Genomic DNA, 18330 nt, shown 5'->3' with positions numbered 1-18330 from the left:
CCATGATCCACACAAACCTCAGCCTGAGTGAGCTGCTCCCGCAGTTTCTCCACCTCCTCGCGCAGCTCCCGGATGATCCTGGCGTTGGGGTCCTCATTAATGACCGCGTGATTGACGATGCTCTTGGCACGATCGGCGTAGCGCAATGTCGACAGCGTCTCGTCGTAATTGTCAGCTGCAGGACTGACCGTTGCCACCATTGCAGTCCTGCTGTTCCCACCCAAACTGTCCTAGAGGACAGAGAGGCACCGAAACTGTCACTACCAATAAAGAGCAAACAGCTCTACAGCGTATTAGACATTTTCTGAATCCTATAACTTGCTATGTCAATTCTGCACTCATTTTGCAGTTATCCATAGATATGACAAAAGATACTAAATTTCTTTTGATAGCATCCTAAAGTCTTCAGAGCAGTCTCTTTTACGACCCTTGTAAGATTAATTGTGCAGCATTTTCTTCAGGATCCTAAGGTCCAGCATTCACCTGACATGTATGATAATAATAATTAATAATAATTGCTTGCACTTATATAGCACTTTTCTGGACACTCCACTCAAAGGGCTTTACAGGTAATGGGGACTCCCCTCCACCACCACCAATCTGCAGCATCCACCTGGATGATGCGACAGCAGCCGTAGTGCGCCAGATCGCTCACCACACATCAGCTATCAGTGGGGAGGAGAGCAGAGTAATGTAGCCAATTCATAGAGGGGGATTATTAGGAGGCCATGATTGGTAAGGGCCAATGGGAAATTTGGCCAGCACGCCGGGGTTACACCCCTACTCTTTTCGAGAAACGCCCTGAGATTTTTAATGATCGCAGAGAGTCAGGACCTCGGTTTTACGTCTCATCTGAAGGACGGCGCCTGTTTACAGTATAGTGTCCCCATCACTATACTGGGGCATTAGGACCCACATGGACCGCAGGGTGAGCGCCCCCTGCTGGCCCCACTAATACCTCTTCCAGCAGATTCTTTAGTTTTTCCCAAGAGGTCTCCCATCCAGGTACTGACCAGGCTCACACCTGCTTAGCTTCAGTGGGTTGCCAGTTTTGAGTTGCAGGGTGATATGGCTGCTGGCTATGATGATATACCAGAGTCCATGCTAATCTATGTGCTCATGAATGACATGAAATTTAACACATCCACAATCACCCTGTCTTTTCATTTTATTCAGAATATTTGCACAGCATTTCATATGAAAGCTGATGATTTTGTTTGGTATGTCAGATGTTGGTCATCTGACTACCTGAGCCTCACAGAAGAGCATTAAACTACAGACATTCACTTTAGTTTTTTACTGTTCCAGTCCTTTATCAATTATGATATTACCATCCAACAAAGGTATGTTATTCTTTCTAATGCACTCAAACAACTATCTGCATCATGATATACAGTATATGGACACTGCAATCACAGAGTAGGGTCACACAATCACTACACCATGTTGTCAGCATACTCCTTTATTCCAGCAAATGATGCACCTTGTCCAATATGACATCTGAATTTCTAAGAATGGCAAGAACAAAGCTGAGATATGCAAGCTCCTTACTCAGGAGAATCATATCCAAAAAGATAAATCAAAAGATAAAAGTCTGAATACCCCAAAAAGAATTTTTCAGATCCAGGAAGTCAGCAGTGACTCATAACTTGACATTTTTCTAGCACCACCCTTAAGAACCCAGATCCCTACAACCAAGACCTCCAACTAGTACAACTAGCAAAGGTATGGAAGAGCTGAGGCTCTTCTCAACCCCCTTAAGACCACTGAAAGAGAATCCAAAGGCCATAGTGGATTTAAATGTTCAGTGACACAGGTACTGTAGGTGTTGTAGATTCTGCCAAACAAAATTGATAAATCTGCTATCAATTCATTTGTGAGAGGCTTTTCTGATGGTATAAGGTAAGCATTTCATCACACAAGACTGCAGATGATACTGTCAAATGTCATACCCTAGATATAGTTAAACATAAAATAACTCATTTGCAAAAACACTCAGCATTCCTTTTGTGATTCAGGAATTCTCAAACATAGTATTCAATCTCTTGAGCGATGGTGCCAAGCCAATGACAATTAATATGGCTAACTTTTTTTGTACATGACATTATTATTAGGTATCAGTGCTCTTTAACAAAGATTATACTGCTGCTGGCACTGCCTTGCTGTGACTGGCCTTGAAAAAAGTGCCTCACATCATGTAAAAGCCTAAGACTGTTTTACACTGGCCACTTCATCAAAGAAACAAATTGATAGATTAATTAACTACGAACTGCATAATTTGCTACAGTATTTACAAACTAACCAGTGGGTAATTAATTACAGTAAAGCTCCAGTTGGAATCAAATTTTGGAAATATTTACAAGAGCTCCAATCCAGAAAACTCTGGGTGGATTTCAAAGGTGCATTCCATTTGTTAAATTTCTTTTACAAATAACCTGCACCAGTGCTATTAAATGCATAAAAGTCCTGTGTACTATTCAAATATGCATCACTGCAGACAATAATCTATCATTTTAGCAACAGAAGAATCCAAAACTGAAGTAAAAGGATATGCAATAAACAGTACCTCAAATAGTTTAAATGAACTGAATAGTGCTATGCTAGATTTCCTAAATTAACAAATACAGGATTAAGAATGTCAAATACAGGATTAGTGACAATTAATTTTCTTGACAACAAAAGATGTAAACCAGAAATGCTTTGGAAAATAGTGTAGTAGATTGCTTTAAAAAATACAGGAATTTTTTCAAGAAATAAAAAATACATCATCAGAATGCTCAGAATTGATTCCTCACTATCTGATAATCTGTGATTATGAATGCCTGTGCAGAAGTGAGTATTCTTCTAAGGGTGCCTCAGAAATAACAGTCCTACAGAGGGAGGTGCTCACCTTCAGCAGCCAGGTCAGCACAGAGTCTCGGTATGGCACAAACTTGTTCTTGTTTTTTCCAGCTCCCTGGTCAGCCAGGGCAGAGATGACGAGCCCCAGTGTGGTCAGAGATCTAAGGATTATCAGTCAAATAACCAGGTTTTACAGCCAATGTAATACAAGGCAGTTTTGCTGGCTCAAATTTTTAAAATATTCCAACGACCCATTTTAACTGATTTCACAAAGCATTAAGGCAAACACAAGACAGCTTTTAGGAAAACGTTATGGTTAAAAATTACATCACATCTGTCAAGAAAATACCCAAACAGGAGAAGAGCATAGAGAAACATGCCAGAGATGCATTTAGACCTCACCTTTTAAATCCACTATAGAAAGCAAATGAACCCCCTTTCAAACCCACATATCCTTGAAGTAACGCCAAGTGCAGGTAAATTCTAGCTGCACCAGCTGGTGACCAGTTCTGCAGTGTGCCAAGAACACAGAGACGCTAGACTCACTTATTGATGTTGCTGCCTTCCTTCAGCCTCTCTCCTGCTGCTCCAGTTTTGGCGGCCCGTTCACTGCCTGCCAGATCCACCAGGCTTAGTTTGCTCACTTTCTCCCCACATGTCTGGAATATAAAAGTGGAAATACTGTACTAACTTCAAAAAGTCTTAGCAGTAAAACTGCCTTCCTATATTGCTTAAAAAAAACAAACAACAATGTATGGTACTGTTTAAAAGACAGACAAATATGTAAAATGTCTCCTCTCTAGATGACTGAAGTAAAAGGATTTGTCATTTATGACACAATTCTAGGAGAGTGAAGAATGAGTGCAACTTTTAAAATCCCCTCTGCACTGGCCTTAAACTTCTCAGGTGAGTGTACAAGTGATCTCAGTGAATTCACACTATTCATCATCTCTTTCTGAAGATACAGGTATTTGCATATTCAAAGACCAGTCAAAACTAGACAAAAGAAAGAAAGCAATGTGATATAAAAATAGGGGAGATAAAAATGTAAACAATCATACCATTTTTGAATAGTGATTAGAAAGAATTAACTACATCTTTCAACACAAACATTAAGAGGCAAAAGTGTTACAAACAATATTTCCACTTTATCCACTACTAAACCTCAAGTTTTGGCTTTACTTCCCATAAACAATTCCTATAACTGGCACTTCTTAAGGAATCATAATTATTATGCATTGTATATTAATGCACTAAAATTATTTTTGCCAACTGTAGAAAATGTCATTTATGACACAAATTTGCTGTGTGCAATATTATACTTAGATTACAGTATAACAGCTATAAAACATTGAAGCATGACAGTACAATGTGTAAACCCTTGTTATATGTTTTTGTTCCTACATCATAATAGGTATGAAGGGGTACATTGTGAGACTTCTATTCCATTATTAGGTTTCTCTTTGTGGTACAACTCATGGCACATGCATGACAACTACATTTTCTTGACCAGTCTAAATTTAAAGTATTTTCCTTCCTTTACAAAACATCAATACTGTCCAGACTATTTTTTTAGATGGGTGTCCCTAAGAAGGTTTAAAGACAAAAAGGTACAGAAAATGTAGAAGAGTGAGAAACAAGCCCTGATGTCCGACTAACTGTAAAAGAGTGGTTAGCCTTGGCAAAGGAGGCATGAAAAAGGTGCTTTTATCATTTGAAGCAAATTGTAATGTTATAATATAGTAATCTTGCAGCTAATTGAAAATATGATGATGGACTGTGCTACATGAGAGGTTAAACCTCATGAGACATTTCACCTTGAATAGACTTTCCAGCACTTATATTTGCCAATGAATGCACAACGATCTCAGAGTGTATCAGGTACACAAAGCTTTGTTTTATAGGACTAAATAAATTCTTAAACCTGTACAAACATGCTTAAAGTGCTCTGAAGCCCTGCAATAACAAAGTCAACATTTCACACATGCTGAAGTTCAACCACAACAGTGCTGCACTGTGCTGTACTTCAAACAACTGAGTGTAGGTTACAGTAAACCAGGTTCTACTTCTGTTTATTAATTTCATTATTTCATCAATTTCAAAGTTACGTGTCAGAAAAAAAGCTAAGGTTAGCAAGCACCACAAGAGCTTTAGCAGTCATTCTGACAATCATGGGCATTATGTTAAGCTTTAAACAAATCTGTCTTTGTTCAGGAGACTTATGGGTTAGTTGTAAAACTGGGGCTCTTGATGCATACTAACAATTTAGAACTTTTAATAAGTATGATGATCATTTTTGGCACAAAAAAAGAAAAACATTGAAATTCACTATTAAGAAAATACAGAAGTGTGCATTGCTACTGAAAGAGAAATTAGACACTAGAAGGTAGCTGTGTGGGAGAAAGGGCAGATTAAAGTCCTATCTGAAAACAATAGCCTCCCTTGTTGAGTCAGACTCTCTTGGTGACTTGTATAGGATAGAGTTTCACAGAGCAAAGGAGGATGCAGATTGCCTCTCCGACCCTCAGATTATGCAGTCAAGGACAATGTTCTACAAAATCTAGTACCCCAAGTGCATACTAGACTGATGAAGCTTAATTCTAATCATAATTCTAAAGACTATTTTGTACAGAAATTAGTTTACAATAACATGTTTAGATTGTTTAATTCCCCTTCTTATATGCTAGGCCACACAATATTATAAATATAGGGCTATAATGCAGATTTTGAAAAAGGATCAAAGCACTTTATATAAAGTCAGCTGGGACTTCATCTTGCTCTGAAGTAAAGCAGTCACCTTTATATTCCATAAGGTCCACTATATAGCAGATCAGGTGGAGAAATTAGAAGTTGTTTCATCAATGGAGTAAAGGGGGAACGTTAACTCCTACTTTTGCAATGATATGCAACAATTCTAATTTTTTCCATAACACAGCTGTCACGCCACTCTGTTTTCAAGTAAATAAAGAAGTCATTGACTGTTACAGATTTTCACTTTAGCAAAGTTTTATTTTGGTAACTCGCCAGTAGTTATGCAATTTGGTGTAGTAAAATGCAAACCACCATGGATAAAAGGTGTAAATGAACAGAAAACTGAAAATGTTACCCAAGTCACAAAATGACATAATAGAAATAATTTTATTTGTATAATTCTTTGTATTATTTTCTTCCTTTGAACAAAAGGCTGCATTGTCAGGAACCTTTGTAGAATTCTTAAACTTACAAGAGTATATACTCACTCATTAAAACAAATCTCACCAAGATCTTCGCAAATGGCCATTCAAAGTCAACAGATCCAAGATTTAAGATTAAAAACATCTTAAATTGTCTAAAAACATTAGAAAGATTTTACAGAAAAGAGAAGGCAAGAAGACTTTAGTTTAGAACACGTCAACTGCACATCCCCTTCAGACAATATGATCCAGAACACTAACTTGCACTAATTAAGAAACTGCCTGATCCATTTAATGGCTTAATATCTTAAATGTAAAGAAAACCACAAATTCACTCTCATTTGTTATTACCATGGCTGGAAAATCACTGGCCTGTGGGTCTGTATGATAATTTTACAGTGGTCAAAGTTTTTAAACTAGTGCAGTTTCCGTCTTACCCCAGACTGTATGTCTTTGAGCGTGTGTGTGAGGATGATGTTGAAGACCGCGTGGGAACGGCTGCTCTCCTCGTTCATGTTGGTGGCAGCTACTGTGCGAGACTTGTTCCCCTCTGACATCAACGACTCAATATCCTGTGAACAATACATTGATTCTCAAGTGTTGGTAAAACTCAAATTTTTTTCCCCATATTTCAGAAAATATTGTAAAATGTATTAACATTCTAACACTAACAAATCACTTTCAAATAATTGTATCATTCACTAATCATTACTTATCATTCATACAACAGTAAGAATAATCAAAAATCCTCCATTTGCCATTCACAACCTTATCCATTGAAGTCTCACAACTTTCTCACAGTGATTTCTGGATGTCTCGGTATGGTACTTAATAACTAAATATAACTAAAATAAAATAACTACCATACTATGTATAAACATATGCTATATGGCTGAGCACTTTGTGCTCACAATCCCACAGTACAGAAGAATTTGCTTTTCTAGGACCAAGTGCATTTCTGTTCTCGGCCACACAGTCAGAACATTGACATGCCTTATAGCTGGTCACTGCTAGTCGAGAGAGCCCATCCACATATGGCCCTAAAACTTTGTGTTCCCTCACTCGCAGAGCTTGACGACTCCTGGGGAAAAAGCACACCAAAGACAAAGTCATAAAATTGAGGTCTCAGCACTTTTATTCCTCTGATGTTGCCATTTCATACTGTATATGTAACTTTTTTTAAATAAATAGGTTAACTGAAATAAAATACCAAAATCCAAAACAGCCCTGCTAAATGCAAGGGCTTAAATCACAAATCAAGAATCTCACGTACCCTTTAGGATCCAGAAGATCACGGACCTTCTCATTGTATATTTCCATATAGGATACCTCCACTGTGAAGCTTTCTTCCTCTCTCTGGTATTGCAGTGTCCTTTCAAACAGGGCACTGCACAGACGTGGAATCAGGCCAGGTTGGTCAGCAGAACCCATCATGGTATAGGACTTCCCTGAACCTGAAATCCCAAATGTTGAAACAACTTGCTACCATTTTGGAGCATCTCTCAAGTTTTGCAAAAGACTTGAAAAAATATGTCTTTCTGCATTTCAAAGACAGAATGTATGTCCAATTTCCCCAATATTTTTTAAAACAATTGAAATCATAAATAGCTAAGGGGGTATGTAAACCCTTGATCACAAATGTAAAAGTTAAAAACAGAACACTGAAACAGTAAAAAAAGGAAAGTGAGTAGACTGTTTTTCAGGTGAATAGCTGCGTCAGCATGCGTTGTCTGCAAAGGAACAAGTAATAGGCTTCACAGACGAAATGTTGCGTTTTCTCTCTTCTCTTTTCAGATTGGTAGTTTTGTTTATGTTTGTGTACATCATTCCAAGTCGATCCCAGTACAGCAACATTACATTTTTTCTTAACTTAACATGCTGTATTTTCCTGTTTAGGATTGTTGCCACATTGGAACATTGATTGATCACCCACTAAATTATTGTTTGCTTTTGATATTTGGCTGCATTTAAACTATGCTGCTTAAGCAAAATAAAACCATTTCAGACACACCGTGTGGAAAAGTTCACATAACGCATTAGTCACACAAACATTTTGTTGTTCTTTGATGGAAAACTACATTGGTTTCTTCAGGGCAAAGAATGCTTTCAAAAAGCTTGCAGTTTATAAACATATTATTTTACACAATTCAAACAGATTGAATTGTTTTTTTCCATTAAACCATTCATTCCTCAAATGTTTTGTCATCATTAGTTACAGTAATACAAGAATCATACTTGTTTTCCAAATCTTTATCAGGATTTTTTTTTTATTTTGTTAAAAAAAATACTTATTCTAGTGTTAGGGTAATCTCCTTTTAAAAATCCACTTCTTCAGAGTGTTTCAATGGTGTAAGCCCTCATTTATTTTAAAAGTAAAAGTAACCCAATTAATTTCGTACAGTACTGTAGTGGTGTGCCAAAATTGCTTTCCTGTACCTGTACCTAGGTCCTTTTTTTTTTTTGTCTCCATCAAGCACACATCCAGTGACTTTACACCTCCTATAGAATGTTTTTATTACATACTGTACCACTCAAGTTACTTCATTCTGCCAGGCATGCAACAACCATATAGCAGTCTTCATCTCAGTGTGAAAAGGGCAAAAGTTAATTAATATTAATTCCCATAATTCATTCTCATCTATCTCACATGCATGTAAATATTGGACACAACAAACATTAACCTTTAAAAAGACTCATTATTCTCAGATGACCTAATTACCTGTCTGTCCATAGGCAAAAATACAGGCATTGTAGCCCTGGAAGGCATTCTGTAGTAGGCTTTCCCCAAGGCACTGGAAAACCACATCTTGGCCTGAAAGGAAATGACAAGAATAAAGATGAATACACCTGATAAATCAGTTCACAGAGATGTCCCAAACTGTGTATTTAACGTACAAGTATTAAGACAGAGGAACTCAAACTCAGTCACAGACATAAGCACTGAAAGTCTCCAGTTGTTATTGGCACTTTCTTATTGCTAACTTTGAAACTGCTTTTAAAGCTACAGTACTATGCAACTACACAAAGAAAGGCATTGAATGTGACAAAAATAGAGGTCAGTGAAATGTCATTGTATTCCCTTTCTATACCTACATGTGAACTTTTGATTTTCTTGAACAGAAAGCCCTTACAGTTCATATGAAAAGTTGTTAATTTTTGGACATGCAATGGGTTATTAACCGTTTTGAATAATGTGGGCCCATCACAAAAAAGTCTTAAAGACTGTTCGGCCAACTAACTCAAAAAGCAGTGTGATTTTAGTGATCATAGCATTAACATTGGAAGCACTGCTCTTCCTGCAAATAACTGTCTTTTGGTCAATTATAAATGTAGTACCATTCAAGTAACAATGGATATAGTGATCATTGAGTTTAACCTCATTTTGACCTGTCTAACCACCATTTTATTTTCCATTGTCAATATGCAGCCAGAATCAAACTCCTGCTGTTCAGAAAACAGTATCATAGTGATTGCAGACAGGGTTATGGTTACCATGAAACCCTTATATACTCTGGTTTAAAAATGACCTTGCCTATGACCTGCAACCATTCCCTAAAGTTCATCTGTAAAATCTTCTTGTACGTCCTTACTGAATGGACAGTCAACATAGTAGACATGCAGGTAACCCTGTGTACTCTATCATGATAATTTATGAGTACATGAAAGGTTACAAATGTGAGGGGGTCATTTACCCCAGCTTGCGTTTCTGGAAGGTAAAAGCTAATTGATCTGAGTAGAACTCCGCTAAACCATACCTTGAAAAAAGCCAAGGTTATTAGTTTCAACAGCATTCAGAGAGAGACTCTGGAGTACTCCAGAGAGACTCATTCAACCCTTCTTAAAAAACAGCATCTCCTTTTCTCAGTTCATAATGCACCTCTACACAGCTTCTACTTCTGTCCCCAGGTTTGTGTCAATGCCTTCGAGACTCTGGAGTATGTGAATTAAGTCCTTTTGTAGTCTCCTTTACTCAGGAATAAAAATGTTCAGTTCTTTCAGCATATCACTGCAGGGCATTCCTTTAAATGCTGGAATGCATCTGCTTGCACATTGTGAACTGATTCCAGAGCATCAATTTGTTTTTAATGGACTGTAACTCAACATTACTTCTTCATAATGAGCATTTTGTATTTAATATTTCGGTTACTTGCACATGAAAGGTGTGTGCCCAGTTCTGAATTAAATCTAAAATCATTTTGAATTTACTTAGCAATCTTGTGAAAACATAAGTATGCCCTATTGTCAATATCCATTACCGTCATAAAAATGCTAGCCTTTGAGAATCTGACCTTTGCTAAAGGCCCAAGTTAAAGATCTCCTTAACATAGTGTCCTGAAAAGTGCATATAGGATTATGGTTACTCTGGCACATGTATAGAAGCTGAAACTACATTGCTCATTATATCTGGTCTAGCCTTAAGGTCAAATGCAATTATCTCTTACAATGTTGTAGTTCAGGTGGGTAGCTGCGTCAGCATGCGTAGGCTGCAAAGGAACAAGTAATAGGTTTATTCCATGCTGAAAAAAAGAAGAAAGAGAACACAACGTTTCAGGTGTCACCTGAAGAAGGCTCCACGGCCGAAACGTTGTGTTCTCTTTCTTCTTTTTCTCAGCATGGAATAAACCTATTACTTGTTCCTATCTCTTACAATGCCTTACAGTGCAATTAGGGTCCTGATTACTAATGCAGACATACGGGAAACAACATATGCTGAAAAATGTCCTTGCAAGTGATCTTTAACCTCTACTAAAGGTTAAACACAACACTACCGTAGAACTCCTAAGAGGACACACACAGGATAATTTTTACCACAGAAAATAAACAGGTATTCATTTTTGCCATTACAACAATGACTTTGAATGTGACATTCAACCTCCCATAAAGGTCAAATGCAAACCTGGAATGGCACTTGGAATCTATATTAGAAGACAACATGCTCTATCCAAAGAAAAACTATCTGATCTCCTAAAGACGTCAGCCTTGAGCATGATGATTATTTCTTGCAGGTATATTTATTATTAATTACTTTTTATTTTAGTGAGTTGAAGGACTTCAAGACATGAAAATAATTATTTTTCCAATTTTCCTCGTCAAACTATAAAAATTACACTGCTGCTTAAAATGAATTAAGAAAAGTATTCTTCACAATAACTCAGTAAGTTCAAGAAATGATAGAATAAAAAATCTCTTTAGCTTTTCCTGTACCTTAAAACATGGTTATTTACCCAACCTTCATGTTCATGAAGAGAAGACTACATTATCTATGGTGGCAATGTAGCAACTGTTCATTTACAATTCCACCACAAACATGTTCCTTATTTAGGCAAGCAGATAATATCCATCCATCCTCCATCCCACTTCCTCCAATTCAGTGTCGCTGGGAGCCAAAGTCTACCCTGGAGCAATGGAAGCAATGCAGGGTACACCCATCCATCACAGGGCAGAAACACAGACACTCACACCTAGGGACAATTTTTTAAGAAGCCAATTAACCTACCAGGGTGTTTTTGGACTGTGGGGGGAAATCAGAGCACCTGGAAAAATCCACACTAACACAGGAAGAACACACGAACTCCATGCAGATAGCATCCCAAGTATGGCATGGAACCCAGGGCCCCCGTTTCCTAAGGTGTGTCACCACGTCACCCAAGAGATTAATATGCTTAATTATATTTAATGACTATGTTACCCCTAACCTCCAGAGTTATACCACTTAAAATATATATATTAACAAGCATGCCACCAGCCATATCACCCTGAAGCTCTCAACTGGCTACCCACTGAAGCTAGGCACGGTTGAGCCTGGACAGTACCTGGATGGGAGACCTATGGTTGCTGCTGGAAGTGGTGTTAGTGGGACCAGCTCTCTGTGTGGGTCCTAATCCGGTATAGTGACGGGGACACTACACTGTAGTGGGTGCCGTCTTTCGGATGAGATGTTCAACCGAGGTACTGACTCTCAGCGCTCATTAAAGATCCCCGGGCATTTCTTGATAAGAGTAGGGAGTTATCCCAGTGTCCAGGCCAAATTTCTCCCCTCGCTCTTTACCATGGCCTCCAAATTGTCCCCATGTATGATTGGCTTGCACTTGCCGTGCGACGGACAGGGGCCCTGTCCAGAGTGTACCCTGCCTTGCGCTCGTTGCTTGCCGGGTAGGCTCCAGCTTCCCGCGGCACCGCATGGTACGAAGCGGTTTAGTAAATGACATGACATATTAACAAGCAACTTTTGGTCCTTTTTGGGACCATCATTTGTTCTCTGTTACAGCTGTTATGCCAGAGAGTATGATGATTTTTAGAAAGGGCAAATGAAACCCAAGGCCAGTGCCAACACCCACTTACAAGCTAGTTTTCAGCACTTTCAGCACCATCTAGAAACCATGCTTATGAGAGAAATTGATATGATGGGTGTGTGTGCTGCGTTATGAAGTCCGTAGTCCTTGGAGACTTCCAAGTGCATATAAACCCAGGAATATCGAAACAAAAGTGTCAAACTAACTCACCAGCAAACTTATCTTTTTCTGACTCATCCATTGACCAGAAGCAGTAATCATAGGCAAAGACCTAGAAAAAAGAATTAGGACAGGATTTATTGATGAAATAAACTGCAAAACGTGGGTAATGTTTTCATGTGAGCTTATGGGGGCTAAGACACAAACACAGGACAATTTCCATTTAAAAGAAAAACAGTACAGTTCTGAGAGAGATGGCGACCATCACAGAATGCTTCTGAAGTTCCTAGTGATCATGATAGTCTTGCTTCATTTCCTAAATCAGTAAAGCTAAAGTTGATAAAACCAACACACAGTGTATCATAAACACAACTTGAGGTCTTTTAGACATCTCTCCAGGACTAGGCAATGTAGAACCCTAACATATTAGCGCATGCATTCATGATATTGAGATATACTGCTTGTGGTTAAAAAAAACACAGAACAAAGCAATCAAAGCTGTATTTGGTAAGAAAATTTCTGACAGACAACCACTCAGCTACAATTTATGCCACAGGTGTAGAATACATGGGGAAAACCACAGGACTCCAGTGTGTTTGGGGATTTGCTGCATGTAGTTGAAATATAACAGGAAAAATTAGTTGACTTTCACTTGTACTAAGAGCTCAGATTTAATACCAGGTTAAACAATGGTCTCAGCCCACTCACTGCATTGTAAGGAGGCCAGTGACTCAGCTTCCTCAGGAAACAGAGAAAAATGTTTAGGATTTAAAGAATATTTTGCATGCTTGTTAGCTTCTATCTTCAGTCAGCCTTCCCTACACACAGCTCCTTTTCCTGCTTCCTCCTATGCACTGTGCCACACCTCGCCACACAGAACCAGCTCAGTCAGCAGACAGACCAGAAGGAAAAGAGAGCAGAAGACAACTTCCTCACTGACACACCACACAAACAGAGGGAACCCTCCAGAGAATACCAGCTTAAACTGCTTACCTTTTGCTGGCACCTGTCATCCAAGGGAACAGCGAAGAATAGTTGTCCCATGGGGATTAAAGGAAAGAAGAAAAGGGAAATTTAGTGTATTTTACATTTGGAAAAAAAAATTAAATTCTATTTTTCATATGTTAAGACATAAAATCCCAAGACTGCTTTCCAGCAGGAAAACTGTGGGATAAAACGAAATCATTATTTGAAACCAGCTGAATTTGATTTTTTAAAACTGGCTAATTTCTACCTACGCAAAGACAGTTAAAAGTTAAATGTTATGCCTCTCTGGAAAAAGTAAATGTACTGATATACTTCTCCTTGCAAAGTGGTCTGCTTAGCTCAATAGGCAAGTTATTGAATTAACACATGCAGCATAACCTATACTCTGTGTTTGTACAGTGGATCAAGATAGAAGCAGCAAACATTTTTCTAGTATAAAATTCATCAAAACTAAATTGCGCCTATAAGATTTAATGTGTGATTACACTTAAAAAAAAACTCTATAATGGTTTCAGGAGGTCATTATGTAAATTGCTTTTATATCAACCACTTTCAATAACCACTTAGTCCTATATAATAGACTTGGGTGCAAGCCAATCACATCATATACACAAGGAGATGTGAATCTACACAATTCTAACAGAACAGGCCACTTTAATAAGCTGCAAAACTAAAGATTCACTAAACCAATTTTGCCCCTACATTCTGCTTGTGAACCAGCACTTTACACTGTAGACTAAGGTGATTCCGACTTCATAAAAGGGCTGTATTAAGGAATTAAAACTAGAATACATATACTGTATATATAACAGATAAAATCTATATTTACTTTTTAAATCAAGTGGCTTAAGTTGTTTTCCTCCACAAACCTTATCACAATGCACCACGTAAACACCCTCACATAGCAATTAAAAAATAAATATTTTACTACATCTTTATGTACTAAAAACCCAAGGCTTTGTTTGCAGAAAAAAAAGCTTTGTCGGTATCATATGAAGAACTACAGTTCCTCAGCTCTAACATTCCAGAAATAGCTAAGAGTTATTTATCCACCCCCCATCTCCATCATATTGAAATTCACCTCAAGTATCAGAGACTACAAAGAAAAGAGTGAAGAGCTGTTGCCAAAGCTCTACAGTAGTTCTTTTCAGAAATGATTTAAAACTGCAGACTTCCAACATCGAAATCATTGGGAACTATGCTGCTGAATGAGACAGTGCTTTATTAATAGCTTTTAGGAATTTCAAACTCAACGGAGGACACAAACTTGTGTATGAGAGGGTAATTAGCAAAAAAAAAACATTTTAAGGACAGAGTAGAAGGCACTCCTTTAAAGAAATTGGGCATTTTATAGAAAACAAACTGACTAACCAAGTTTAGGACAGCATTTCTCTAGCATCTAAAAAAACTGATTTACATCTACACCAGTTACAAAGGAGACCTATTCTAGTTGTCTGATTTTCTTTGACTATACAATTATTAATTATACTTAATGTTACAGATGTGAAGTTTTAAATGTAATTAGGAGCATCACAGCTACCACAATAGGATTGCCATTTTATATGGAAGTATACTTTTACCATGCTAAAAAGTGGTTGTAAACTAACAGAAATGTACAAATGTCTTTCTCAGCCGTAGCACAGCAAATCAGTGTGAAGCACAAACCAGATTATGCCATTTTCTCTAGTCTATGGCACTTTGGCTTCTTTAGTGATTGATGGAGGTGTCGGCATTGTATCAGAACTATCAATCACCTGCAAATGAAAAACTACCCAAAAATCATTTGTTTCATTCAGAAGTGAAAGGGACAATTTTTACAATATTCTGCTGTTGAATCATTTAAGGGCAGCAAGGTGGGGCAGTATTAAGCTTTGCTGCCTCACAGCCTTGGGGCCCAGGGTTAAATTCTTGGGGTGCCAGGTGCATGGTTTTTATGTTCTCCTCATGTTTGCATCAGTTTCCTATGGGTTCTCCCTGCTGGGATACGCTCCAGCCCAACCACGACTCAATACTGGAGAAATCAACTACAAAACAGATGGATGAATGAGTGAACTTCTACACCATACAAGCAATTGTTTACCTTAATGGATACATTAATGTAAAGACTATATCAGATATCTGTTCATTGCAACCGCAGGAGTCCTGAACTCAAAGAGCATTATCAAACATGTTTAGCATTATGTTAGTTAAAACGGCACTTTTTTTGTCTATGGTAAAACTCTCTCAAACAGATAAAATACTTTCAGATATTTATCCTGTACTGACAAAGTCTCTGCATGCTTTATTCCCAGCAGTTGGCTGTACTGTTGTGTGCTTGCCAACATGGTGAAAAACTGGATACATATTTAACTCTAATCTCTACTGGATATTTTTTTTACAGAAGATCAGCAGATAAAAGTCTGAAATATGCTCCAATAATTATTCTGTGATGAAAACAAAAAAGGCTCCCCTATTTCGACACACGACTATTAATGTAATGTACTATAAAATGCTTTGATCAGCAGTACACAGCTTCGCCTTTTCAATGAGACTTGAATAGCCTTGCAGAAGAACTCCCAAGGAAAGCACAACTATTTATATCAGTTGGCCGTCTTATGACTGGCAGATTAGATCTAAACAGAACATGGAAAACATTAGCTGTATCTCACTTCAGGGAGCAATGCCATTTCTCACATCCATGTTTTTTCTTCAGTAGATAGTAAGACTACAATAGCTTCAAGTGTGGGTCAATGCATGAATTCATGCAGCCTTCTTTACTTCCAGCCTCCAAACACTGTTTGTACACCCTGTTTAAGTGCTTTTTAATAATGCTTACCAAAAAGGTTATATCAATAACAAATGTGTATATAAATAAAACAAAAGGCAGAAATATGATGGCTGAGTAATTTATCCAAGATGAACATCAGTTGTTTTGCATTATTTTTTAGAAGTACTAAAAAAAATATGGAATACATTTTCCTTTAAAAAACTCCGAACAGGAACAGGTATATCATTACCTTTAATATAATTGAATTAAGTGGCATACAAAGACAAATGTTGATTTCAGCTTACATATGGTAGTCCAATAGATATATAAATTATATTAGATGGATAATTTAACTATTAGCACAGCATGTTAAAGTTCTGTTGTGCAACTATATATCTGATATTCACCACTGAAGGTTCATTTTCAAATCTTTCAGTCATATATTTATTTTTCTTGATAAGTAAAGTATCACTCTCATTAATCTAGAGAGCACTGTCTGAGGAGTCCCCAAGGACTACACTATAAGTGGACTTATTTTGAAAAATTAATTTACTTGATTGTTGTTTCCCTTCTACTTTATTTGTTTGAACACTTAAAATGTCAAGTTTCCTTGTTAAACATTACATTTGAAAAGAACTCCAGTTGTTTAATTTAACCATAATGAAACTTTGGTAATGGAATAAACGTCACATTTATTGGTGTCACCTTACTGTATTATCTTCATCTTACTTTATTTTCACAGATGATGAAGATGTCTGCAGGAGCAAACCATAAACTAGATGCAACTGTGCATCCTCTATGTATGAATAGCAAAATAAATGGTCTTAAAACTGGGTCAAACTGTGCAGAGCAATGCACTTAACACTTCAAGCTAAAAATAAATGGCTTAACTGTTCTATTAAAAACCAGCAAACACATCAGAAATCACATGCCTCAATTCTATATACACTTCATTAAAAAAAAAAATTATTGCACAAAAACTTTTGGAAAAAAGTACTTAAATTCTGCCAATAGATCATACTAAAAATAATGCCCTATGGGCTTCAAATACACTCTTCTTTAATTGCTAACAAATCCTTGTATAATTTCTAATCGCTCCTGTTTAACACATTAATCAGATGTGAAGGAGATAAAATTTTACATTTAAATTGGATTTTCTGTGATAGTGTAGACTAATCACAGTAAAGAGCAAAACAGATAACATATTGCCGTCAACAGTATTACAGTTCAGAATGGGTGAGGATCAGACAATACATTTACAGAAATAGCAACTGTTTATCAAAGATGACACATGGGTTGCAGAGATAAAGCTATTACTCTCACAAATGGTTTGCTAGATAACTGTGAGCAATGCAGAGCGCTGTGCACATAAGAGCACAGCAATTTCGACTTCCTTCCGTGCTAAGTAACTGCTCCTCTGGCAGAGCATTTCAGCACCAGCTGATCAAAGCGTGACTGGACCCGGCAACGGTTAATCCCTAACAGTAACATTAGCCCCCTGGTTTGGATTTTTTAAGTAACAGTTCTGGTGATGGTTCAGAGAAATTATCATCCAGAGGTTATGCTTAGGGCTCGAAAGTAAAACTATATCAACATGGGACAAGACATCTTTTATGATCCCATCAGGGGTAAAAAAAGAAAATATAGTCCCAAGGAACCGAGGAGTTCTGGGCAACTGGCGTACCATAACTAACACACTCACAGCTTTCTTATGTGGGTCAAGTAAATCAAAATAAGTTACCCACGAGATTAAAACCAATACAGATTTAGTAACCAGAAAAACTGCAACATCAGATAAGTATTAGGTGATCAGGGCTCAAACAATAAATGCATTTGCACAGAGTGCAGGTTAAGTCTTATAGTCCGGACAACACAGGTATGAGGCTCGGCAACATCATCAGCCAACATTCACCTGGATTCTGCACTATCAATATATTAGAATTTTCCAGAGGACCCTCAACCTTACATGCAATTATGCCACCGCTCTGGGCAGAGCGATGGTACTGTGGCTAAGGATCTGCGCCTGTGGCTGGAAATTTGCCGGTTCAAATCCCGCGGCCGGCAAAGGAATCCTACTCTGTTGGGCCCGAGCAAGGCCCTTAACCCCAGCTGCTACAGGGGTGCCATATAA

At 37.7% G+C, this 18330-nt stretch overlaps 1 protein-coding gene across 3 annotated transcripts in view; it reads right to left on the bottom strand.

Annotated features, from left to right (window-relative positions):
- LOC102685707 (kinesin-like protein KIF13B) overlaps positions 1-18330 on the bottom strand; it is a 77264-nt gene that overhangs the window by 38718 nt on the left and 20216 nt on the right. For all 3 annotated transcript variants that reach the window (XM_069179957.1, XM_069179960.1, XM_069179959.1), the window contains exons 3-11: positions 13460-13472; positions 12518-12578; positions 8734-8826; positions 7288-7468; positions 7008-7095; positions 6452-6586; positions 3388-3500; positions 2891-3002; positions 18-230 (exon numbers count right to left, since the gene is read on the bottom strand). In XM_069179957.1, the coding sequence (XP_069036058.1) occupies positions 18-230; positions 2891-3002; positions 3388-3500; positions 6452-6586; positions 7008-7095; positions 7288-7468; positions 8734-8826; positions 12518-12578; positions 13460-13472 (1009 nt within the window). The remainder of the gene's footprint in view (positions 1-17; positions 231-2890; positions 3003-3387; positions 3501-6451; positions 6587-7007; positions 7096-7287; positions 7469-8733; positions 8827-12517; positions 12579-13459; positions 13473-18330) is intronic.

This window comes from Lepisosteus oculatus, chromosome 2 (assembly GCF_040954835.1).
Source record: "Lepisosteus oculatus isolate fLepOcu1 chromosome 2, fLepOcu1.hap2, whole genome shotgun sequence".
Taxonomy (NCBI): domain Eukaryota; kingdom Metazoa; phylum Chordata; class Actinopteri; order Semionotiformes; family Lepisosteidae; genus Lepisosteus; species Lepisosteus oculatus.
Note: the sequence above shows the minus strand (reverse complement) of the source record. Positions and strands in the feature narration are given on the sequence as shown.